Source organism: Lithobates pipiens, unplaced genomic scaffold (genome assembly GCF_037356315.1).
Source record: "Lithobates pipiens isolate NorthernLeopardFrog02 unplaced genomic scaffold, aLitPip1_a1.2 Scaffold_23, whole genome shotgun sequence".
NCBI classification, from domain to species: domain Eukaryota; kingdom Metazoa; phylum Chordata; class Amphibia; order Anura; family Ranidae; genus Lithobates; species Lithobates pipiens.
In genome coordinates, this window is record NW_027507785.1 from 56,171,778 (window position 1) to 56,199,703 (window position 27,926).

General features: G+C 36.9%; 1 protein-coding gene and 1 non-coding gene across 2 annotated transcripts in view; both read left to right on the forward strand.

Annotated features, from left to right (window-relative positions):
- QARS1 (glutaminyl-tRNA synthetase 1) overlaps positions 1-27,926 on the forward strand; it is a 149,241-nt gene that overhangs the window by 85,331 nt on the left and 35,984 nt on the right. Inside the window, exons 10-11 of the mRNA XM_077451665.1 lie at positions 3-89; positions 781-880. Of these exons, the coding sequence (XP_077307791.1) occupies positions 3-89; positions 781-880 (187 nt within the window). The remainder of the gene's footprint in view (positions 1-2; positions 90-780; positions 881-27,926) is intronic.
- On the forward strand, positions 26,336-26,468 carry LOC143928677 (small nucleolar RNA SNORA14). Its single transcript, XR_013262506.1, has one exon. It is a non-coding gene; the product is annotated as a small nucleolar RNA SNORA14 (small nucleolar RNA).

Sequence of the window (27,926 nt, forward strand, 5' to 3'; positions counted from 1 at the left end):
AGGTGAGAACCCGGTTCCCTCCAGAACCAAACGGCATCCTACACGTTGGTCACGCTAAAGCAATCAACTTTAACTTCGGATATGCCAAGGTGAGCCTTTTCTCTTTTAGAGATTAACTCTGCTAAACAATGTAAGTAAAAGAGAATGTATATCCTTACTATATGCAAGCGGTGAACACTTTGCACAACTGAGCCATCAGTTAACAGGATGGTTTGAAGGGGGGGCGGGCACAGATACAAATTTTGCGTGAAATTTAAAGAAAAGTAAACACGGCCTCTGTGCTTTCCTTACTTTTCGCCCGCTGTGAGCGCAAGCCGCTTATATACAACTTCCAGCCACTTGGTGTCATGTGGAATTTTAGCCATTGAACAGAAGTCAATTTCAAGCAATGTCCCGACCTAAATGTGAGTTCTCAGAGTTAGTACATGGAAAAGTAATGGCTTTGCACCATTGAACTAGATGGACCGCTGGTGGACTAAGTGTAGAGGTTCAAGTGGGTGTATGATGTTCATTTTTTTTTATTTATTTATTTATTTATTTTTTATAAAATGGTGTAATTGTGCAGAATTTCACTGTACACACAACTACAGCTCTTGGTTGCTGGTTTCCATAGTAGTTATGTGGCTCCATAGCAAATGTATGGACTGCAGGATGCAGATGGGCTTTAGGGTCATATGGTTTGAAATATGACCACCCAAGGTTTGAGAGACCATATACAAATATTATATATAGTCATTGGATTTGATACTGTCACTCAATGTTACCACTGTGTACACACAGGCCAATGGTGGGATCTGCTTTTTGCGCTACGATGACACCAACCCGGAAAAGGAGGAAGAGAAATACTTTACAGCTATCAAAGACATGGTGGAATGGTTAGGTATGTGTCGGTCTTTATTTTTTATTTTTATTCAATTGTAGCAGTACCTTAAATTTGCCTCTAGGTGGTGGCATTGATCTTCTGGCTGGGAGACTTTTTAGTATCTTTGTATCTCTTCCTTTTGTTTTTTTTTTTTTTTTGTTTTTTTGTTTTTTTTAATGAGCATTACCTGCTACACCTTCAGTCATTCTTTTATATCAGTGGTCTCCAGACTGCAGCCCTGGGGCAAGATGCAACCCTTTTCTCTCCTTCCTTATACCAACAATTGGGCACTTTTCCTCCCACAGACACCAATGATGGGACATAATGACTTCCAGTGACAAGAAAAATAGGGCACTATTTCTCCCCCCAATAGAACTGTGTGTATATTAATTTTATGGGTAGTAGAAAATATTTGTTTTTATTTTTTGTGTAAAATATATGTGTGTTTTATATATATATATATATATATATATATATATATATATATATATATATAAATTATATTATACACACAAACACAAAAAAATGAAATTTTCTTTTATATACCATAAATGAAAAAAAAAAATAAAAAATTCCTTTGTGAATTTAAGTGAGACTGTATTCTGCTACAAGTCTTTGGTAAAAAAAAAAAAAATCCCAAGAAGTGTGTATCAGTTGGTTTGTGCAAAAAGTTATAACGTGTGTGTATGTGTGTGTATATGTGTGTATATATGTATATGTATATAATATATATATATATATATATATATATATATATATATATATATATATATATATATATATATTGTTGTGCTTTTAAGGACATTTTCCCGCACAATATTTATTAAGTAATTTTTAACGAAGATATTTTTAAGATACAGGATCAGTCTATATGACACAGTCTATATATGTGAAACTTATTCACGGAGACGAGTGATCATACAAAATAGCTACATTTATTGGTTGACAGAAAACAAATATTTACATGAAATATTAAAATAGATTACATTACTTGATCATTTTGACAATTTCTGGGAACACCCTCAAACTGGGCGTAGTAGTACCTTGGACACAATTATCACCATTATCATTTCTCGGTAGAATCAATAACCTTTTGATAATTGACAATTAAACAGAATGTCTGTATTTCACACATCCAACCGTTACTATACTGCAGGTAAGTAAGTGGTTAACAATGTGAAATAAATTAGACATTTGTTTGTCAATAAAATTGGCATCTATGCAAAAAGAAATGTATGAAAAATTTAATTTAGAGAAAAATCTAAAAGGCGGTTATTGATTCGGGAGAAGTATTTCAATAATAGAATATTCAAACACATCAATATTTAAGAGAACATAAAATAGATGATAAACATATATTTACCCATTTCCAATATGGCTATTAGTGTGGAGTGTTAGTTACCAGGAATTTTAAGATGGCTGCCGTGGCTTCAACATTCCAAGGAGCAGGGATCTTCATGAATGTAAATGTGTATTCATGCATGTCTTCCAGTGTCCCTTCTCAGGGGGGTCCCTAAGCCTCCCCCTGACTCTCTCCCCCCAGCTCTCCTCCGAGCTTCCTCCCTCTTCTCCCTTTTTCTCATCTTTCTAGTTTCTTAAATATCCTCTTCAACAAAAGGATTATAAAATTATACTAAGTTCTGCCCAGAGGGTATGTGTTCCCCCCTCATTGGCCGACAGACTTAATGGTTAGCTTTCCCGGGAGTCTCGTGATTTTAAGGTAATAGCACCTTCCACCACCAGGTGTCTCACCTATGTTGGGTGTTTTATTTCTTTAAGTGAATATTTTTCTAATTCTGTAATATGTGTTCGTTATTTATATGTTCTAACGAATATATTCGAGTGTTCAAGAATTATGGCATAATGTAGAATACTCTTTAACATAAATTTCAATAATCACTTGCATAAATTGTTGATATATATGTATATCAATGTATATCTGTTAATCTTTAGTCCGTTTAGAAAGGACACAGGTTAGATATATCACAAACAATATCACATACAATTATTATCTATATGGATCCATGTATAATTTGGGTATCCAATCAATATTTGTTTATCTAAACATAGGTTAAATTCTTATACAATTATAATCATGATTATATGTTTTTCATAATACTAATTTGTTGCTAAAACACTTCTACTTATAATCACACTTTCATATATAATTCTTTATGACAAAGTTCTTTAGATCATTAGATACTAAATTTATAATCTCAGTTGTGACCTATGTATAAATTGAATGGCTTAGAAAAATATAGATGATACTGGTAGATGAATCTTACAGCATGTTTTGGGATGAACTCTGAGCTTCCAATAAATGATTAAATGGGTTAGCTGTGTCCTTCAATATGTTTTTGGATGAGGCGTCAGCTATTTGCACGGTTGTATATTGTCCAAATAGTCTTTTACTTACGTACAATGGGGTTCTCTAGTTAAGGGTTATTTCCATGTGATAAATACTTATGCAAGTTTGGCCTTCTCACTCTAACCAACAAAATAAGTAAACAGCTTTTTATTTGGTGACAGAAGATACCATTGTTTCAGCGAGTTTCTTTTTTAAACACAGGTTTTGTAAAAGTTTAACAAGAGCTAATCCTTTCGACATTTGGAAAAAAAAACCTGCGAGATCTTGTACTTTGCTTTAAAGGTCTCCAAGAGGTCACAGTTCAATAAAATACTGAAATCCCTCATCTCGGCCAGCGAATATTAAATGTATTTCTTCATGAATTCACAACAAAGCCCCCCTTGTGAAGTGTTCAAATGCCGGAAGTCGTTTGAAAGACTTCACCAATGCAACAGTTTGAAGAAATATGGCTTCGCTCGGGCCTTGTAAGTTGAGTTGTGACGATGGATCCGGATTATGGATATATATAATGAAGAGGTATAGACACTTGCAGATGAGTGTAACTCTTTGAAAAACAAAATGGGTTTGTGATCGATGTGTGCATCTCAGGACCGTCATCCGTTGATTGGCAGGAAATGGACCATTCCGGGCACCTTTAGTCCTGGCCGTCCTGGTGGGTTCCGTCCCTGTAGACTGGCCATCAGTGGTGTCCCTGGATCCCCCATACGGTTCCTTCTCTGGATGTTCACACATGTTGGACTCTCGGTTCGGTTGACCGGCTCATGGACATCTTAGTCCTGTAAAGGAAAATGGATTCCATGAGAAAAGATATATACGTTTTTTTAACATGATCTGTGTTTGAGATCTCAGTGTCAAGCTGGTATCCTGGGCTTTCTCAGAGCCCTCCTCTTTCCCATTATGTTATCAGTCCTTTAACTAAACACTCTGGAAATCAAGACAATGTATGACACATTGGCTATGGGAGACCAAGCTCCAGGGCTCATTATCATGAGGCCATTTATTAATATCTGTGGATACCAGACAATTCTGACTGACTTATGTTCTTCAGAACCATTTTTTTTTTAGCTTAATTGTAGCGGTTCTGGAATAATAATAATTAAAACATTTCAGTTTGACATGTGACACTTACTGTCAGTAACAAAATATTTGACATCATAGTCAACCTTCTACTTGGGAGGAATAAAACAGATAAAATCTCCACCCTTTGGGGTGTCAATACAACTCATTTGAGGCAATCAAACTACCTTATGCGGGTGACTCCTCATATTTTACCAAAATATCAAACCATTTAGGCCTCTTGATATTTATGTCTTTAGGATTCGGTCTTCCTCTGGAATTACCGTCTTCGGGACTTCTTGAAATTGGGCTGTTTGGAGCGACCTGTTTATGTCAGAGGAATGAAGTGACCACTGAAAAATAGGAGAATAGTTAATATCTAACAACCACAATCCCTCGGTAGGGATTTCAGGATCCTCATTACTGTAACCTGGGGAAAAACATGGTGTTAGAACCTCTGCTTCCTATATCTTTATTCAGTGCATTCCTCTGATTTATTTTAACATAGGCGCTTAAAAGGCTCTGTGGCCCTTGGGCTGGCCACAGGATTTGTCCCTGGAAGAAGTGTTCTTCACGTTCCGTATAGCAATGAAACCGTGTAACATATCCATAATTTTGTCTATTTTGGTTTCCGTATTGCTTACAGGCTGATCAGAATTTGTTCGTGGGACCCGGTTTCTATACTTTCTGGGGACTACTGGCTCAATTTTATCAGACATATCCACATCAGAAACATTGTCTTGATTCTGGGATAGTTGTCTGGGCCTTAGTTGTTCCCTATTGTTCTGGGGATTTTGGGGTGTCTTACCCTGTAATTTCTCCCTATTTACCTGTGTAGGCCCCCGAAGTCCATTACACCGGTAAAGGTGAGGGTGTCTACCCTTAGTTTTAAATCTGACCCTTTGGAGATATACCCTATAGTTTCTCCTAAACCTTGGGTCTGGATCCTTTGGATGAGACTCCTGAGGTGTTCTTTTAACTCCCCCTCTAAAGGGTGGTCTTTGCTCCCCCCTTCTGATGGGTGGGGACATTGGTTTCCCGCTGGGGAAACTCTGTAGCATCTTTCCTCTGACTATATCAGCGTATCTCTTTTTCTTGGTTTTGGACTGTAATGATTGAGGAGATACATAAAATTCATCCACAAATTTCATTATAGGGCTTTCAGGTCTTCCATTGTTTTCACCAGTTTGTTGGATAGAGTACAAATTGTCACTCTCTTTTACCAAAGACTCCAGTGAACACCCCCCTTTGTAGTCTTTCGCCAAATTCACTTTTATGTGGGTAGGCGGGGCCTTGAAGAACATGGGTTCAAACTTAAGTTCATTATAACTTTGCTCCTTTTCTGCTAAGTGGACAGCACCCTTGAGCACAGCCATAACTTCGGTGGGGCTTTGATCACTGGTACATGTGATATTGTGTATATCCACTCTAGCTGCGTTAACATTTTTATGTGGGACAAATCCTAGATGACAAATGTTTTTAATTATTTGCCAGGCAGTACCCCACAGACTTATTACATCTTCGCAGAATGGACGGAGTTTGGGTTCAAATACCCACGGTAAGAAATGAATCTTAGATTGGTCATCATTTAGGCCTAAAACTGATAAAGCATTTTCATAGATTTCAATGTGGTCAATAATGTGCATGGATCCCTCTTCCTTAAACACCGGGACAGCATCTTTTAAAAATTTTATTATTTCTGAGGCGTCCTGTTTAGGGGTGCCTGTATTTTTCTCTGATCCCAAAGAAAACTGATTAGGCATACCTTCATGTGGCGGTTCAATTTTTACCCCCCTTTGCTCTACAGATGGCTTGGGGTAGAATATAGTTTATTTTTCTAATTCTTTTTCATTATGTAACTCCCAAATTTTAGGTTGAGAGTCAGATTTTGGAGTATTGTCAGACTCTATACTTTCAGGTTTAAGCATCTGAGCATTATCCTGAAGCATAAACTCCCCTTGTTCTTTTAATTCTTCTGGTTGCTTAATTAGGGATTCCTGTCCTGACCTAAGCTGATTTGTTTCTTCTTTTAAATTTCCACTGCATATTACTCGGCAACTTTCTTCAGGAGACTCGTTTTCCTGCAGAAAATTTTCCTTCTCCTCTCTTGTATTGTTTATTATTTCTTTATTTAATTGATAACATTTGTACAGCATTATTATTGTATTATTGTGCATCTGTTCTGCTTTAATTAAGAACCTCTCCTTCTCTTTTGATTGTTTATACTTTTTATTTAATTGGTGAAATTCGTCCAGCATTATTACATCATTTTGTAACTGTTCTGTTTCATATTTCACCATTTTCGCTATAGCCTCATCAAAATAATCTGCCTTGTCTTTAATCTCCTTTAGCTTTTTTGTGAGCTCACATTCCCCTCCTATTAACTGGGACTGGGATTCTAAGATATCACTCTCTAGTTGGGTATATTGACGTTTAAACTCACTATAAAGATACATCAGGTTAGTGCTTGGTTCAAAATGCATGTGATCAGGCCTTTCTATTTCCTTTGTCTCAGATGAGCTGTCTGTGAGTTCAACGCTTTGACCTTCCACGTTCCCTACGTCTTTTATTGATTGACGGGTGTGGTTTATAAGGTCTTCAATGAGTGCTTCTAGACCATTCTCATTAGACAAACTTTTTTCGGCATGATTTATCATGTTACTTTTTGACATTATATCCCACATTTCCTGTTCTTGTATCCATTTTGGCTGAGTACTCATATTACCACTAAGGGCTAACTCTTGATAATCCCCATCAAAATAAAATTCACTTTGACCAGACATTTTTCTTGGCAACATTTTTTTTTTAAAAGTTAATAATTAATAATTTCATGCGAAATATTATTTCTGTCACCACCGTAACTATGATTGATCCTGTACAAAATATCGACGTTATCTCAGCAGTGCCTCCATTTATATATGTTGTGCTTTTAAGGACATTTTCCCGCACAATATTTATTAAGTAATTTTTAACGAAGATATTTTTAAGATACAGGATCAGTCTATATGACACAGTCTATATATGTGAAACTTATTCACGGAGACCAGTGATCATACAAAATAGCTACATTTATTGGTTGACAGAAAACAAATATTTACATGAAATATTAAAATACAGATTACATTACTTGATCATTTTGACAATTTCTGGGAACACCCTCAAACTGGGCGTAGTAGTACCTTGGACACAATTATCACCATTATCATTTCTCGGTAGAATCAATAACCTTTTGATAATTGACAATTAAACAGAATGTCTGTATTTCACACATCCAACCGTTACTATACTGCAGGTAAGTAAGTGGTTAACAATGTGAAATAAATTAGACATTTGTTTGTCAATAAAATTGGCATCTATGCAAAAAGAAATGTATGAAAAATTTAATTTAGAGAAAAATCTAAAAGGCGGTTATTGATTCGGGAGAAGTATTTCAATAATAGAATATTCAAACACATCAATATTTAAGAGAACATAAAATAGATGATAAACATATATTTACCCATTTCCAATATGGCTATTAGTGTGGAGTATTAGTTACCAGGAATTTTAAGATGGCTGCCGTGGCTTCAACATTCCAAGGAGCAGGGATCTTCATGAATGTAAATGTGTATTCATGCATGTCTTCCAGTGTCCCTTCTCAGGGGGGTCCCTAAGCCTCCCTCTGACTCTCTCCCCCCAGCTCTCCTCCGAGCTTCCACCCTCTTCTCCCTTTTTCTCATCTTTCTAGTTTCTTAAATATCCTCTTCAACAAAAGGATTATAAAATTATACTAAGTTCTGCCCAGAGGGTATGTGTTCCCCCCTCATTGGCCGACAGACTTAATGGTTAGCTTTCCCGGGAGTCTCGTGATTTTAAGGTAATAGCACCTTCCACCACCAGGTGTCTCACCTATGTTGGGTGTTTTATTTCTTTAAGTGAATATTTTTCTAATTCTGTAATATGTGTTCGTTATTTATATGTTCTAACGAATATATTCGAGTGTTCAAGAATTATGGCATAATGTAGAATACTCTTTAACATAAATTTCAATAATCACTTGCATAAATTGTTGATATATATGTATATCAATGTATATCTGTTAATCTTTAGTCCGTTTAGAAAGGACACAGGTTAGATATATCACAAACAATATCACATACAATTATTATCTATATGGATCCATGTATAATTTGGGTATCCAATCAATATTTGTTTATCTAAACATAGGTTAAATTCTTATACAATTATAATCATGATTATATGTTTTTCATAATACTAATTTGTTGCTAAAACACTTCTACTTATAATCACACTTTCATATATAATTCTTTATGACAAAGTTCTTTAGATCATTAGATACTAAATTTATAATCTCAGTTGTGACCTATGTATAAATTGAATGGCTTAGAAAAATATAGATGATACTGGTAGATGAATCTTACAGCATGTTTTGGGATGAACTCTGAGCTTCCAATAAATGATTAAATGGGTTAGCTGTGTCCTTCAATATGTTTTTGGATGAGGCGTCAGCTATTTGCACGGTTGTATATTGTCCAAATAGTCTTTTACTTACGTACAATGGGGTTCTCTAGTTAAGGGTTATTTCCATGTGATAAATACTTATGCAAGTTTGGCCTTCTCACTCTAACCAACAAAATAAGTAAACAGCTTTTTATTTGGTGACAGAAGATACCATTGTTTCAGCGAGTTTCTTTTTTAAACACAGGTTTTGTAAAAGTTTAACAAGAGCTAATCCTTTCGACATTTGGAAAAAAAAACCTGCGAGATCTTGTACTTTGCTTTAAAGGTCTCCAAGAGGTCACAGTTCAATAAAATACTGAAATCCCTCATCTCGGCCAGCGAATATTAAATGTATTTCTTCATGAATTCACAACAAAGCCCCCCTTGTGAAGTGTTCAAATGCCGGAAGTCGTTTGAAAGACTTCACCAATGCAACAGTTTGAAGAAATATGGCTTCGCTCGGGCCTTGTAAGTTGAGTTGTGACGATGGATCCGGATTATGGATATATATAATGAAGAGGTATAGACACTTGCAGATGAGTGTAACTCTTTGAAAAACAAAATGGGTTTGTGATCGATGTGTGCATCTCAGGACCGTCATCCGTTGATTGGCAGGAAATGGACCATTCCGGGCACCTTTAGTCCTGGCCGTCCTGGTGGGTTCCGTCCCTGTAGACTGGCCATCAGTGGTGTCCCTGGATCCCCCATACGGTTCCTTCTCTGGATGTTCACACATGTTGGACTCTCGGTTCGGTTGACCGGCTCATGGACATCTTAGTCCTGTAAAGGAAAATGGATTCCATGAGAAAAGATATATACGTTTTTTTAACATGATCTGTGTTTGAGATCTCAGTGTCAAGCTGGTATCCTGGGCTTTCTCAGAGCCCTCCTCTTTCCCATTATGTTATCAGTCCTTTAACTAAACACTCTGGAAATCAAGACAATGTATGACACATTGGCTATGGGAGACCAAGCTCCAGGGCTCATTATCATGAGGCCATTTATTAATATCTGTGGATACCAGACAATTCTGACTGACTTATGTTCTTCAGAACCATTTTTTTTTTAGCTTAATTGTAGCGGTTCTGGAATAATAATAATTAAAACATTTCAGTTTGACATGTGACACTTACTGTCAGTAACAAAATATTTGACATCATAGTCAACCTTCTACTTGGGAGGAATAAAACAGATAAAATCTCCACCCTTTGGGGTGTCAATACAACTCATTTGAGGCAATCAAACTACCTTATGCGGGTGACTCCTCATATTTTACCAAAATATCAAACCATTTAGGCCTCTTGATATTTATGTCTTTAGGATTCGGTCTTCCTCTGGAATTACCGTCTTCGGGACTTCTTGAAATTGGGCTGTTTGGAGCGACCTGTTTATGTCAGAGGAATGAAGTGACCACTGAAAAATAGGAGAATAGTTAATATCTAACAACCACAATCCCTCGGTAGGGATTTCAGGATCCTCATTACTGTAACCTGGGGAAAAACATGGTGTTAGAACCTCTGCTTCCTATATCTTTATTCAGTGCATTCCTCTGATTTATTTTAACATAGGCGCTTAAAAGGCTCTGTGGCCCTTGGGCTGGCCACAGGATTTGTCCCTGGAAGAAGTGTTCTTCACGTTCCGTATAGCAATGAAACCGTGTAACATATCCATAATTTTGTCTATTTTGGTTTCCGTATTGCTTACAGGCTGATCAGAATTTGTTCGTGGGACCCGGTTTCTATACTTTCTGGGGACTACTGGCTCAATTTTATCAGACATATCCACATCAGAAACATTGTCTTGATTCTGGGATAGTTGTCTGGGCCTTAGTTGTTCCCTATTGTTCTGGGGATTTTGGGGTGTCTTACCCTGTAATTTCTCCCTATTTACCTGTGTAGGCCCCCGAAGTCCATTACACCGGTAAAGGTGAGGGTGTCTACCCTTAGTTTTAAATCTGACCCTTTGGAGATATACCCTATAGTTTCTCCTAAACCTTGGGTCTGGATCCTTTGGATGAGACTCCTGAGGTGTTCTTTTAACTCCCCCTCTAAAGGGTGGTCTTTGCTCCCCCCTTCTGATGGGTGGGGACATTGGTTTCCCGCTGGGGAAACTCTGTAGCATCTTTCCTCTGACTATATCAGCGTATCTCTTTTTCTTGGTTTTGGACTGTAATGATTGAGGAGATACATAAAATTCATCCACAAATTTCATTATAGGGCTTTCAGGTCTTCCATTGTTTTCACCAGTTTGTTGGATAGAGTACAAATTGTCACTCTCTTTTACCAAAGACTCCAGTGAACACCCCCCTTTGTAGTCTTTCGCCAAATTCACTTTTATGTGGGTAGGCGGGGCCTTGAAGAACATGGGTTCAAACTTAAGTTCATTATAACTTTGCTCCTTTTCTGCTAAGTGGACAGCACCCTTGAGCACAGCCATAACTTCGGTGGGGCTTTGATCACTGGTACATGTGATATTGTGTATATCCACTCTAGCTGCGTTAACATTTTTATGTGGGACAAATCCTAGATGACAAATGTTTTTAATTATTTGCCAGGCAGTACCCCACAGACTTATTACATCTTCGCAGAATGGACGGAGTTTGGGTTCAAATACCCACGGTAAGAAATGAATCTTAGATTGGTCATCATTTAGGCCTAAAACTGATAAAGCATTTTCATAGATTTCAATGTGGTCAATAATGTGCATGGATCCCTCTTCCTTAAACACCGGGACAGCATCTTTTAAAAATTTTATTATTTCTGAGGCGTCCTGTTTAGGGGTGCCTGTATTTTTCTCTGATCCCAAAGAAAACTGATTAGGCATACCTTCATGTGGCGGTTCAATTTTTACCCCCCTTTGCTCTACAGATGGCTTGGGGTAGAATATAGTTTATTTTTCTAATTCTTTTTCATTATGTAACTCCCAAATTTTAGGTTGAGAGTCAGATTTTGGAGTATTGTCAGACTCTATACTTTCAGGTTTAAGCATCTGAGCATTATCCTGAAGCATAAACTCCCCTTGTTCTTTTAATTCTTCTGGTTGCTTAATTAGGGATTCCTGTCCTGACCTAAGCTGATTTGTTTCTTCTTTTAAATTTCCACTGCATATTACTCGGCAACTTTCTTCAGGAGACTCGTTTTCCTGCAGAAAATTTTCCTTCTCCTCTCTTGTATTGTTTATTATTTCTTTATTTAATTGATAACATTTGTACAGCATTATTATTGTATTATTGTGCATCTGTTCTGCTTTAATTAAGAACCTCTCCTTCTCTTTTGATTGTTTATACTTTTTATTTAATTGGTGAAATTCGTCCAGCATTATTACATCATTTTGTAACTGTTCTGTTTCATATTTCACCATTTTCGCTATAGCCTCATCAAAATAATCTGCCTTGTCTTTAATCTCCTTTAGCTTTTTTGTGAGCTCACATTCCCCTCCTATTAACTGGGACTGGGATTCTAAGATATCACTCTCTAGTTGGGTATATTGACGTTTAAACTCACTATAAAGATACATCAGGTTAGTGCTTGGTTCAAAATGCATGTGATCAGGCCTTTCTATTTCCTTTGTCTCAGATGAGCTGTCTGTGAGTTCAACGCTTTGACCTTCCACGTTCCCTACGTCTTTTATTGATTGACGGGTGTGGTTTATAAGGTCTTCAATGAGTGCTTCTAGACCATTCTCATTAGACAAACTTTTTTCGGCATGATTTATCATGTTACTTTTTGACATTATATCCCACATTTCCTGTTCTTGTATCCATTTTGGCTGAGTACTCATATTACCACTAAGGGCTAACTCTTGATAATCCCCATCAAAATAAAATTCACTTTGACCAGACATTTTTCTTGGCAACATTTTTTTTTTAAAAGTTAATAATTAATAATTTCATGCGAAATATTATTTCTGTCACCACCGTAACTATGATTGATCCTGTACAAAATATCGACGTTATCTCAGCAGTGCCTCCATTTATATATGTTGTGCTTTTAAGGACATTTTCCCGCACAATATTTATTAAGTAATTTTTAACGAAGATATTTTTAAGATACAGGATCAGTCTATATGACACAGTCTATATATGTGAAACTTATTCACGGAGACCAGTGATCATACAAAATAGCTACATTTATTGGTTGACAGAAAACAAATATTTACATGAAATATTAAAATACAGATTACATTACTTGATCATTTTGACAATTTCTGGGAACACCCTCAAACTGGGCGTAGTAGTACCTTGGACACAATTATCACCATTATCATTTCTCGGTAGAATCAATAACCTTTTGATAATTGACAATTAAACAGAATGTCTGTATTTCACACATCCAACCGTTACTATACTGCAGGTAAGTAAGTGGTTAACAATGTGAAATAAATTAGACATTTGTTTGTCAATAAAATTGGCATCTATGCAAAAAGAAATGTATGAAAAATTTAATTTAGAGAAAAATCTAAAAGGCGGTTATTGATTCGGGAGAAGTATTTCAATAATAGAATATTCAAACACATCAATATTTAAGAGAACATAAAATAGATGATAAACATATATTTACCCATTTCCAATATGGCTATTAGTGTGGAGTATTAGTTACCAGGAATTTTAAGATGGCTGCCGTGGCTTCAACATTCCAAGGAGCAGGGATCTTCATGAATGTAAATGTGTATTCATGCATGTCTTCCAGTGTCCCTTCTCAGGGGGGTCCCTAAGCCTCCCTCTGACTCTCTCCCCCCAGCTCTCCTCCGAGCTTCCACCCTCTTCTCCCTTTTTCTCATCTTTCTAGTTTCTTAAATATCCTCTTCAACAAAAGGATTATAAAATTATACTAAGTTCTGCCCAGAGGGTATGTGTTCCCCCCTCATTGGCCGACAGACTTAATGGTTAGCTTTCCCGGGAGTCTCGTGATTTTAAGGTAATAGCACCTTCCACCACCAGGTGTCTCACCTATGTTGGGTGTTTTATTTCTTTAAGTGAATATTTTTCTAATTCTGTAATATGTGTTCGTTATTTATATGTTCTAACGAATATATTCGAGTGTTCAAGAATTATGGCATAATGTAGAATACTCTTTAACATAAATTTCAATAATCACTTGCATAAATTGTTGATATATATGTATATCAATGTATATCTGTTAATCTTTAGTCCGTTTAGAAAGGACACAGGTTAGATATATCACAAACAATATCACATACAATTATTATCTATATGGATCCATGTATAATTTGGGTATCCAATCAATATTTGTTTATCTAAACATAGGTTAAATTCTTATACAATTATAATCATGATTATATGTTTTTCATAATACTAATTTGTTGCTAAAACACTTCTACTTATAATCACACTTTCATATATAATTCTTTATGACAAAGTTCTTTAGATCATTAGATACTAAATTTATAATCTCAGTTGTGACCTATGTATAAATTGAATGGCTTAGAAAAATATAGATGATACTGGTAGATGAATCTTACAGCATGTTTTGGGATGAACTCTGAGCTTCCAATAAATGATTAAATGGGTTAGCTGTGTCCTTCAATATGTTTTTGGATGAGGCGTCAGCTATTTGCACGGTTGTATATTGTCCAAATAGTCTTTTACTTACGTACAATGGGGTTCTCTAGTTAAGGGTTATTTCCATGTGATAAATACTTATGCAAGTTTGGCCTTCTCACTCTAACCAACAAAATAAGTAAACAGCTTTTTATTTGGTGACAGAAGATACCATTGTTTCAGCGAGTTTCTTTTTTAAACACAGGTTTTGTAAAAGTTTAACAAGAGCTAATCCTTTCGACATTTGGAAAAAAAAACCTGCGAGATCTTGTACTTTGCTTTAAAGGTCTCCAAGAGGTCACAGTTCAATAAAATACTGAAATCCCTCATCTCGGCCAGCGAATATTAAATGTATTTCTTCATGAATTCACAACAAAGCCCCCCTTGTGAAGTGTTCAAATGCCGGAAGTCGTTTGAAAGACTTCACCAATGCAACAGTTTGAAGAAATATGGCTTCGCTCGGGCCTTGTAAGTTGAGTTGTGACGATTGATCCGGATTATGGATATATATAATGAAGAGGTATAGACACTTGCAGATGAGTGTAACTCTTTGAAAAACAAAATGGGTTTGTGATCGATGTGTGCATCTCAGGACCGTCATCCGTTGATTGGCAGGAAATGGACCATTCCGGGCACCTTTAGTCCTGGCCGTCCTGGTGGGTTCCGTCCCTGTAGACTGGCCATCAGTGGTGTCCCTGGATCCCCCATACGGTTCCTTCTCTGGATGTTCACACATGTTGGACTCTCGGTTCGGTTGACCGGCTCATGGACATCTTAGTCCTGTAAAGGAAAATGGATTCCATGAGAAAAGATATATACGTTTTTTTAACATGATCTGTGTTTGAGATCTCAGTGTCAAGCTGGTATCCTGGGCTTTCTCAGAGCCCTCCTCTTTCCCATTATGTTATCAGTCCTTTAACTAAACACTCTGGAAATCAAGACAATGTATGACACATTGGCTATGGGAGACCAAGCTCCAGGGCTCATTATCATGAGGCCATTTATTAATATCTGTGGATACCAGACAATTCTGACTGACTTATGTTCTTCAGAACCATTTTTTTTTTAGCTTAATTGTAGCGGTTCTGGAATAATAATAATTAAAACATTTCAGTTTGACATGTGACACTTACGGTCAGTAACAAAATATTTGACATCATAGTCAACCTTCTACTTGGGAGGAATAAAACAGATAAAATCTCCACCCTTTGGGGTGTCAATACAACTCATTTGAGGCAATCAAACTACCTTATGCGGGTGACTCCTCATATTTTACCAAAATATCAAACCATTTAGGCCTCTTGATATTTATGTCTTTAGGATTCGGTCTTCCTCTGGAATTACCGTCTTCGGGACTTCTTGAAATTGGGCTGTTTGGAGCGACCTGTTTATGTCAGAGGAATGAAGTGACCACTGAAAAATAGGAGAATAGTTAATATCTAACAACCACAATCCCTCGGTAGGGATTTCAGGATCCTCATTACTGTAACCTGGGGAAAAACATGGTGTTAGAACCTCTGCTTCCTATATCTTTATTCAGTGCATTCCTCTGATTTATTTTAACATAGGCGCTTAAAAGGCTCTGTGGCCCTTGGGCTGGCCACAGGATTTGTCCCTGGAAGAAGTGTTCTTCACGTTCCGTATAGCAATGAAACCGTGTAACATATCCATAATTTTGTCTATTTTGGTTTCCGTATTGCTTACAGGCTGATCAGAATTTGTTCGTGGGACCCGGTTTCTATACTTTCTGGGGACTACTGGCTCAATTTTATCAGACATATCCACATCAGAAACATTGTCTTGATTCTGGGATAGTTGTCTGGGCCTTAGTTGTTCCCTATTGTTCTGGGGATTTTGGGGTGTCTTACCCTGTAATTTCTCCCTATTTACCTGTGTAGGCCCCCGAAGTCCATTACACCGGTAAAGGTGAGGGTGTCTACCCTTAGTTTTAAATCTGACCCTTTGGAGATATACCCTATAGTTTCTCCTAAACCTTGGGTCTGGATCCTTTGGATGAGACTCCTGAGGTGTTCTTTTAACTCCCCCTCTAAAGGGTGGTCTTTGCTCCCCCCTTCTGATGGGTGGGGACATTGGTTTCCCGCTGGGGAAACTCTGTAGCATCTTTCCTCTGACTATATCAGCGTATCTCTTTTTCTTGGTTTTGGACTGTAATGATTGAGGAGATACATAAAATTCATCCACAAATTTCATTATAGGGCTTTCAGGTCTTCCATTGTTTTCACCAGTTTGTTGGATAGAGTACAAATTGTCACTCTCTTTTACCAAAGACTCCAGTGAACACCCCCCTTTGTAGTCTTTCGCCAAATTCACTTTTATGTGGGTAGGCGGGGCCTTGAAGAACATGGGTTCAAACTTAAGTTCATTATAACTTTGCTCCTTTTCTGCTAAGTGGACAGCACCCTTGAGCACAGCCATAACTTCGGTGGGGCTTTGATCACTGGTACATGTGATATTGTGTATATCCACTCTAGCTGCGTTAACATTTTTATGTGGGACAAATCCTAGATGACAAATGTTTTTAATTATTTGCCAGGCAGTACCCCACAGACTTATTACATCTTCGCAGAATGGACGGAGTTTGGGTTCAAATACCCACGGTAAGAAATGAATCTTAGATTGGTCATCATTTAGGCCTAAAACTGATAAAGCATTTTCATAGATTTCAATGTGGTCAATAATGTGCATGGATCCCTCTTCCTTAAACACCGGGACAGCATCTTTTAAAAATTTTATTATTTCTGAGGCGTCCTGTTTAGGGGTGCCTGTATTTTTCTCTGATCCCAAAGAAAACTGATTAGGCATACCTTCATGTGGCGGTTCAATTTTTACCCCCCTTTGCTCTACAGATGGCTTGGGGTAGAATATAGTTTATTTTTCTAATTCTTTTTCATTATGTAACTCCCAAATTTTAGGTTGAGAGTCAGATTTTGGAGTATTGTCAGACTCTATACTTTCAGGTTTAAGCATCTGAGCATTATCCTGAAGCATAAACTCCCCTTGTTCTTTTAATTCTTCTGGTTGCTTAATTAGGGATTCCTGTCCTGACCTAAGCTGATTTGTTTCTTCTTTTAAATTTCCACTGCATATTACTCGGCAACTTTCTTCAGGAGACTCGTTTTCCTGCAGAAAATTTTCCTTCTCCTCTCTTGTATTGTTTATTATTTCTTTATTTAATTGATAACATTTGTACAGCATTATTATTGTATTATTGTGCATCTGTTCTGCTTTAATTAAGAACCTCTCCTTCTCTTTTGATTGTTTATACTTTTTATTTAATTGGTGAAATTCGTCCAGCATTATTACATCATTTTGTAACTGTTCTGTTTCATATTTCACCATTTTCGCTATAGCCTCATCAAAATAATCTGCCTTGTCTTTAATCTCCTTTAGCTTTTTTGTGAGCTCACATTCCCCTCCTATTAACTGGGACTGGGATTCTAAGATATCACTCTCTAGTTGGGTATATTGACGTTTAAACTCACTATAAAGATACATCAGGTTAGTGCTTGGTTCAAAATGCATGTGATCAGGCCTTTCTATTTCCTTTGTCTCAGATGAGCTGTCTGTGAGTTCAACGCTTTGACCTTCCACGTTCCCTACGTCTTTTATTGATTGACGGGTGTGGTTTATAAGGTCTTCAATGAGTGCTTCTAGACCATTCTCATTAGACAAACTTTTTTCGGCATGATTTATCATGTTACTTTTTGACATTATATCCCACATTTCCTGTTCTTGTATCCATTTTGGCTGAGTACTCATATTACCACTAAGGGCTAACTCTTGATAATCCCCATCAAAATAAAATTCACTTTGACCAGACATTTTTCTTGGCAACATTTTTTTTTTAAAAGTTAATAATTAATAATTTCATGCGAAATATTATTTCTGTCACCACCGTAACTATGATTGATCCTGTACAAAATATCGACGTTATCTCAGCAGTGCCTCCATTTATATATGTTGTGCTTTTAAGGACATTTTCCCGCACAATATTTATTAAGTAATTTTTAACGAAGATATTTTTAAGATACAGGATCAGTCTATATGACACAGTCTATATATGTGAAACTTATTCACGGAGACCAGTGATCATACAAAATAGCTACATTTATTGGTTGACAGAAAACAAATATTTACATGAAATATTAAAATACAGATTACATTACTTGATCATTTTGACAATTTCTGGGAACACCCTCAAACTGGGCGTAGTAGTACCTTGGACACAATTATCACCATTATCATTTCTCGGTAGAATCAATAACCTTTTGATAATTGACAATTAAACAGAATGTCTGTATTTCACACATCCAACCGTTACTATACTGCAGGTAAGTAAGTGGTTAACAATGTGAAATAAATTAGACATTTGTTTGTCAATAAAATTGGCATCTATGCAAAAAGAAATGTATGAAAAATTTAATTTAGAGAAAAATCTAAAAGGCGGTTATTGATTCGGGAGAAGTATTTCAATAATAGAATATTCAAACACATCAATATTTAAGAGAACATAAAATAGATGATAAACATATATTTACCCATTTCCAATATGGCTATTAGTGTGGAGTATTAGTTACCAGGAATTTTAAGATGGCTGCCGTGGCTTCAACATTCCAAGGAGCAGGGATCTTCATGAATGTAAATGTGTATTCATGCATGTCTTCCAGTGTCCCTTCTCAGGGGGGTCCCTAAGCCTCCCTCTGACTCTCTCCCCCCAGCTCTCCTCCGAGCTTCCACCCTCTTCTCCCTTTTTCTCATCTTTCTAGTTTCTTAAATATCCTCTTCAACAAAAGGATTATAAAATTATACTAAGTTCTGCCCAGAGGGTATGTGTTCCCCCCTCATTGGCCGACAGACTTAATGGTTAGCTTTCCCGGGAGTCTCGTGATTTTAAGGTAATAGCACCTTCCACCACCAGGTGTCTCACCTATGTTGGGTGTTTTATTTCTTTAAGTGAATATTTTTCTAATTCTGTAATATGTGTTCGTTATTTATATGTTCTAACGAATATATTCGAGTGTTCAAGAATTATGGCATAATGTAGAATACTCTTTAACATAAATTTCAATAATCACTTGCATAAATTGTTGATATATATGTATATCAATGTATATCTGTTAATCTTTAGTCCGTTTAGAAAGGACACAGGTTAGATATATCACAAACAATATCACATACAATTATTATCTATATGGATCCATGTATAATTTGGGTATCCAATCAATATTTGTTTATCTAAACATAGGTTAAATTCTTATACAATTATAATCATGATTATATGTTTTTCATAATACTAATTTGTTGCTAAAACACTTCTACTTATAATCACACTTTCATATATAATTCTTTATGACAAAGTTCTTTAGATCATTAGATACTAAATTTATAATCTCAGTTGTGACCTATGTATAAATTGAATGGCTTAGAAAAATATAGATGATACTGGTAGATGAATCTTACAGCATGTTTTGGGATGAACTCTGAGCTTCCAATAAATGATTAAATGGGTTAGCTGTGTCCTTCAATATGTTTTTGGATGAGGCGTCAGCTATTTGCACGGTTGTATATTGTCCAAATAGTCTTTTACTTACGTACAATGGGGTTCTCTAGTTAAGGGTTATTTCCATGTGATAAATACTTATGCAAGTTTGGCCTTCTCACTCTAACCAACAAAATAAGTAAACAGCTTTTTATTTGGTGACAGAAGATACCATTGTTTCAGCGAGTTTCTTTTTTAAACACAGGTTTTGTAAAAGTTTAACAAGAGCTAATCCTTTCGACATTTGGAAAAAAAAACCTGCGAGATCTTGTACTTTGCTTTAAAGGTCTCCAAGAGGTCACAGTTCAATAAAATACTGAAATCCCTCATCTCGGCCAGCGAATATTAAATGTATTTCTTCATGAATTCACAACAAAGCCCCCCTTGTGAAGTGTTCAAATGCCGGAAGTCGTTTGAAAGACTTCACCAATGCAACAGTTTGAAGAAATATGGCTTCGCTCGGGCCTTGTAAGTTGAGTTGTGACGATGGATCCGGATTATGGATATATATAATGAAGAGGTATAGACACTTGCAGATGAGTGTAACTCTTTGAAAAACAAAATGGGTTTGTGATCGATGTGTGCATCTCAGGACCGTCATCCGTTGATTGGCAGGAAATGGACCATTCCGGGCACCTTTAGTCCTGGCCGTCCTGGTGGGTTCCGTCCCTGTAGACTGGCCATCAGTGGTGTCCCTGGATCCCCCATACGGTTCCTTCTCTGGATGTTCACACATGTTGGACTCTCGGTTCGGTTGACCGGCTCATGGACATCTTAGTCCTGTAAAGGAAAATGGATTCCATGAGAAAAGATATATACGTTTTTTTAACATGATCTGTGTTTGAGATCTCAGTGTCAAGCTGGTATCCTGGGCTTTCTCAGAGCCCTCCTCTTTCCCATTATGTTATCAGTCCTTTAACTAAACACTCTGGAAATCAAGACAATGTATGACACATTGGCTATGGGAGACCAAGCTCCAGGGCTCATTATCATGAGGCCATTTATTAATATCTGTGGATACCAGACAATTCTGACTGACTTATGTTCTTCAGAACCATTTTTTTTTTAGCTTAATTGTAGCGGTTCTGGAATAATAATAATTAAAACATTTCAGTTTGACATGTGACACTTACTGTCAGTAACAAAATATTTGACATCATAGTCAACCTTCTACTTGGGAGGAATAAAACAGATAAAATCTCCACCCTTTGGGGTGTCAATACAACTCATTTGAGGCAATCAAACTACCTTATGCGGGTGACTCCTCATATTTTACCAAAATATCAAACCATTTAGGCCTCTTGATATTTATGTCTTTAGGATTCGGTCTTCCTCTGGAATTACCGTCTTCGGGACTTCTTGAAATTGGGCTGTTTGGAGCGACCTGTTTATGTCAGAGGAATGAAGTGACCACTGAAAAATAGGAGAATAGTTAATATCTAACAACCACAATCCCTCGGTAGGGATTTCAGGATCCTCATTACTGTAACCTGGGGAAAAACATGGTGTTAGAACCTCTGCTTCCTATATCTTTATTCAGTGCATTCCTCTGATTTATTTTAACATAGGCGCTTAAAAGGCTCTGTGGCCCTTGGGCTGGCCACAGGATTTGTCCCTGGAAGAAGTGTTCTTCACGTTCCGTATAGCAATGAAACCGTGTAACATATCCATAATTTTGTCTATTTTGGTTTCCGTATTGCTTACAGGCTGATCAGAATTTGTTCGTGGGACCCGGTTTCTATACTTTCTGGGGACTACTGGCTCAATTTTATCAGACATATCCACATCAGAAACATTGTCTTGATTCTGGGATAGTTGTCTGGGCCTTAGTTGTTCCCTATTGTTCTGGGGATTTTGGGGTGTCTTACCCTGTAATTTCTCCCTATTTACCTGTGTAGGCCCCCGAAGTCCATTACACCGGTAAAGGTGAGGGTGTCTACCCTTAGTTTTAAATCTGACCCTTTGGAGATATACCCTATAGTTTCTCCTAAACCTTGGGTCTGGATCCTTTGGATGAGACTCCTGAGGTGTTCTTTTAACTCCCCCTCTAAAGGGTGGTCTTTGCTCCCCCCTTCTGATGGGTGGGGACATTGGTTTCCCGCTGGGGAAACTCGGTAGCATCTTTCCTCTGACTATATCAGCGTATCTCTTTTTCTTGGTTTTGGACTGTAATGATTGAGGAGATACATAAAATTCATCCACAAATTTCATTATAGGGCTTTCAGGTCTTCCATTGTTTTCACCAGTTTGTTGGATAGAGTACAAATTGTCACTCTCTTTTACCAAAGACTCCAGTGAACACCCCCCTTTGTAGTCTTTCGCCAAATTCACTTTTATGTGGGTAGGCGGGGCCTTGAAGAACATGGGTTCAAACTTAAGTTCATTATAACTTTGCTCCTTTTCTGCTAAGTGGACAGCACCCTTGAGCACAGCCATAACTTCAGTGGGGCTTTGATCACTGGTACATGTGATATTGTGTATATCCACTCTAGCTGCGTTAACATTTTTATGTGGGACAAATCCTAGATGACAAATGTTTTTAATTATTTGCCAGGCAGTACCCCACAGACTTATTACATCTTCGCAGAATGGACGGAGTTTGGGTTCAAATACCCACGGTAAGAAATGAATCTTAGATTGGTCATCATTTAGGCCTAAAACTGATAAAGCATTTTCATAGATTTCAATGTGGTCAATAATGTGCATGGATCCCTCTTCCTTAAACACCGGGACAGCATCTTTTAAAAATTTTATTATTTCTGAGGCGTCCTGTTTAGGGGTGCCTGTATTTTTCTCTGATCCCAAAGAAAACTGATTAGGCATACCTTCATGTGGCGGTTCAATTTTTACCCCCCTTTGCTCTACAGATGGCTTGGGGTAGAATATAGTTTATTTTTCTAATTCTTTTTCATTATGTAACTCCCAAATTTTAGGTTGAGAGTCAGATTTTGGAGTATTGTCAGACTCTATACTTTCAGGTTTAAGCATCTGAGCATTATCCTGAAGCATAAACTCCCCTTGTTCTTTTAATTCTTCTGGTTGCTTAATTAGGGATTCCTGTCCTGACCTAAGCTGATTTGTTTCTTCTTTTAAATTTCCACTGCATATTACTCGGCAACTTTCTTCAGGAGACTCGTTTTCCTGCAGAAAATTTTCCTTCTCCTCTCTTGTATTGTTTATTATTTCTTTATTTAATTGATAACATTTGTACAGCATTATTATTGTATTATTGTGCATCTGTTCTGCTTTAATTAAGAACCTCTCCTTCTCTTTTGATTGTTTATACTTTTTATTTAATTGGTGAAATTCGTCCAGCATTATTACATCATTTTGTAACTGTTCTGTTTCATATTTCACCATTTTCGCTATAGCCTCATCAAAATAATCTGCCTTGTCTTTAATCTCCTTTAGCTTTTTTGTGAGCTCACATTCCCCTCCTATTAACTGGGACTGGGATTCTAAGATATCACTCTCTAGTTGGGTATATTGACGTTTAAACTCACTATAAAGATACATCAGGTTAGTGCTTGGTTCAAAATGCATGTGATCAGGCCTTTCTATTTCCTTTGTCTCAGATGAGCTGTCTGTGAGTTCAACGCTTTGACCTTCCACGTTCCCTACGTCTTTTATTGATTGACGGGTGTGGTTTATAAGGTCTTCAATGAGTGCTTCTAGACCATTCTCATTAGACAAACTTTTTTCGGCATGATTTATCATGTTACTTTTTGACATTATATCCCACATTTCCTGTTCTTGTATCCATTTTGGCTGAGTACTCATATTACCACTAAGGGCTAACTCTTGATAATCCCCATCAAAATAAAATTCACTTTGACCAGACATTTTTCTTGGCAACATTTTTTTTTTAAAAGTTAATAATTAATAATTTCATGCGAAATATTATTTCTGTCACCACCGTAACTATGATTGATCCTGTACAAAATATCGACGTTATCTCAGCAGTGCCTCCATTTATATATGTTGTGCTTTTAAGGACATTTTCCCGCACAATATTTATTAAGTAATTTTTAACGAAGATATTTTTAAGATACAGGATCAGTCTATATGACACAGTCTATATATGTGAAACTTATTCACGGAGACGAGTGATCATACAAAATAGCTACATTTATTGGTTGACAGAAAACAAATATTTACATGAAATATTAAAATACAGATTACATTACTTGATCATTTTGACAATTTCTGGGAACACCCTCAAACTGGGCGTAGTAGTACCTTGGACACAATTATCACCATTATCATTTCTCGGTAGAATCAATAACCTTTTGATAATTGACAATTAAACAGAATGTCTGTATTTCACACATCCAACCGTTACTATACTGCAGGTAAGTAAGTGGTTAACAATGTGAAATAAATTAGACATTTGTTTGTCAATAAAATTGGCATCTATGCAAAAAGAAATGTATGAAAAATTTAATTTAGAGAAAAATCTAAAAGGCGGTTATTGATTCGGGAGAAGTATTTCAATAATAGAATATTCAAACACATCAATATTTAAGAGAACATAAAATAGATGATAAACATATATTTACCCATTTCCAATATGGCTATTAGTGTGGAGTATTAGTTACCAGGAATTTTAAGATGGCTGCCGTGGCTTCAACATTCCAAGGAGCAGGGATCTTCATGAATGTAAATGTGTATTCATGCATGTCTTCCAGTGTCCCTTCTCAGGGGGGTCCCTAAGCCTCCCTCTGACTCTCTCCCCCCAGCTCTCCTCCGAGCTTCCACCCTCTTCTCCCTTTTTCTCATCTTTCTAGTTTCTTAAATATCCTCTTCAACAAAAGGATTATAAAATTATACTAAGTTCTGCCCAGAGGGTATGTGTTCCCCCCTCATTGGCCGACAGACTTAATGGTTAGCTTTCCCGGGAGTCTCGTGATTTTAAGGTAATAGCACCTTCCACCACCAGGTGTCTCACCTATGTTGGGTGTTTTATTTCTTTAAGTGAATATTTTTCTAATTCTGTAATATGTGTTCGTTATTTATATGTTCTAACGAATATATTCGAGTGTTCAAGAATTATGGCATAATGTAGAATACTCTTTAACATAAATTTCAATAATCACTTGCATAAATTGTTGATATATATGTATATCAATGTATATCTGTTAATCTTTAGTCCGTTTAGAAAGGACACAGGTTAGATATATCACAAACAATATCACATACAATTATTATCTATATGGATCCATGTATAATTTGGGTATCCAATCAATATTTGTTTATCTAAACATAGGTTAAATTCTTATACAATTATAATCATGATTATATGTTTTTCATAATACTAATTTGTTGCTAAAACACTTCTACTTATAATCACACTTTCATATATAATTCTTTATGACAAAGTTCTTTAGATCATTAGATACTAAATTTATAATCTCAGTTGTGACCTATGTATAAATTGAATGGCTTAGAAAAATATAGATGATACTGGTAGATGAATCTTACAGCATGTTTTGGGATGAACTCTGAGCTTCCAATAAATGATTAAATGGGTTAGCTGTGTCCTTCAATATGTTTTTGGATGAGGCGTCAGCTATTTGCACGGTTGTATATTGTCCAAATAGTCTTTTACTTACGTACAATGGGGTTCTCTAGTTAAGGGTTATTTCCATGTGATAAATACTTATGCAAGTTTGGCCTTCTCACTCTAACCAACAAAATAAGTAAACAGCTTTTTATTTGGTGACAGAAGATACCATTGTTTCAGCGAGTTTCTTTTTTAAACACAGGTTTTGTAAAAGTTTAACAAGAACTAATCCTTTCAACATTTGGAAAAAAAAAACCTGCGAGATCTTGTACTTTGCTTTAAAGGTCTCCAAGAGGTCACAGTTCAATAAAATACTGAAATCCCTCATCTCGGCCAGCGAATATTAAATGTATTTCTTCATGAACTCACAACAATATATATATATATATATATATATATATATATATATATATATATATATATATATATATATATATATATATATATATATATATATATATATATATATATATTATAATATATAATTTGGGGGGAGTCGCCCGTGGTACTCAAATAGCATCAAAAATGGCTATTTGTGTGGGGAAAAAAAATTCTATAAATGTAATTTGGGTAGAGTGCTGCATGACTGAGCAATTACCAGTTAAAAGAAGCATAGTGCTGAATAGCAGAAAATGGTCTGCTCACAAAGGCGGTAAAACCTTCCTGGAGAGTAAGTGGCTAGAATTGTAAGCTTCTCTAGAACGGCCGCTGATAACTGTGCCACTTACACGGAGAAGCCCTAAATGATATTTTGTTGATATACATGGAATAAATTTGGTATGTTGCTTACACAAAGGACAATGTATATGCCAGAACTATAGCACTGGTTGGTGGTAGCTGTAATGTTATTGTGGGTCCCCACTCCCCAGCGTCTCTGAAACCCCCTGGATGTCTCTCTCCCATAGATGCCAGGACAAGAAGAGACGCCAGAGCCAACCTGTGAGAATTCCAAAGAGCTGAGACTCCGTGTTTCTGCTCTATTTCACCTCTCACACATTTTTCTATAAATTTTATAATATAGCTAAGAGATCATACAGAACATAGTCCATTTGTGTTTTTACAGCCAACAGAGACAAACAAGCCCTAGAAGTAAAAAGGAAAAAAAAAATCTCATAATCTTTTAAAGTTTTTTTTTGTGTGTTTAATCTGAACCTCATGCAAGCAAGATGCAATTTGAATGCAGACATTGTACAACAGTGCTCAGACTGAGACCGGGAAAAGCAGGTCAAGGAGTCAGTCAGTTGGCCTGCAGTACCTTGGTGCTGATAGGAGAGAGATGACCCCGTTAGTCTGCCACCTTCTTCTTTCACTGTCCAGTGACAGGCTGGAGAGTGACAAGACCTGTAAGTGTAAAGCAGCAGACCACAGGGAGCCTTCCTGTCCGGCATGCTTGCAGCCATAGCCACTGGCAGTAATCGAATGTACAAAATCTGACAGGCTGGTTGTACCCAAGTGGATTGATGGATCAAATCTTTTAAAAAAAAGATGGTTTTCTTTCTGCCAGGTAGGATGGTGCTGTGCGGCGGGGCTGTACAAGTCTCAGGATAGATAGAAATAGAACAACTTTTTCTAAAATGAAAAATGTGCACTTCATATTTGTTTTTAGCTGTCTGCCCTGAAGTTCAACTTTAAAGGGTTTTTCGGGGATCATAGAAAAAGTCACTGCTGTTTCCAGCCTCTATGCTGGAAAGAAAAGCTATCTCTTTAATACAGCATAAAGATCTGTATTCCACTGTGCATGCTGGATCAAAAAGTATGACGAGAGGGCGACATATGAAGCCCTCCCAGAGTGGGCTGGCTGCGCTTTAGTTGCCATTCAGCTATAATGCAGTCACCGAGTAGTTTAAAAGACCTTCCCTTTTTATTTTTGTGGAAAGTAGACCCCTCAAGTTGATCAAGGTGAAGGGTTACTCTACAGGTCACATGGAGATGGTATGTCTAGCAGAGAAAAAAATGATACCTGTGTCACTTAGGTCCCATTTACACTAGACTGCTGTGCGGGGGAAACTTGTGTTCTGTGCCAGTTTCCTGCACCACATTCAAATCTGCTGCGGGTGTCGGTGCAAAGTTAAAACCCCATACCCAAGTCGCGAATGCAGTGCGTTTGCCGACACCAGATCACTTGGTACAAATGCACCGTGCGATTTGGTTGCAGTGTGTTTCTAAAAGTAGTGCATGCATTACTTTTGGTGTGGTGTTATTTCAGCCCATTCAAAATTAAACTGCTGAAATCGCTCCACATAGAACTGCATGGGAATCGCACAGCAACACTCAGTACGATTTACATGCAGTTCCTAGTGTGATTGGACCCTGAAACTGAATGAATCTGCAGTTGCTGATCCATTCATTCTTTCCCTATTCACAAGTACTGAGTCTCCTCCCCTGTTGTAATAGGAAAGGGAGAGATCAATACATAATTGGTACCATGTGATTGCAGTGATTTACCAATCGCATGGT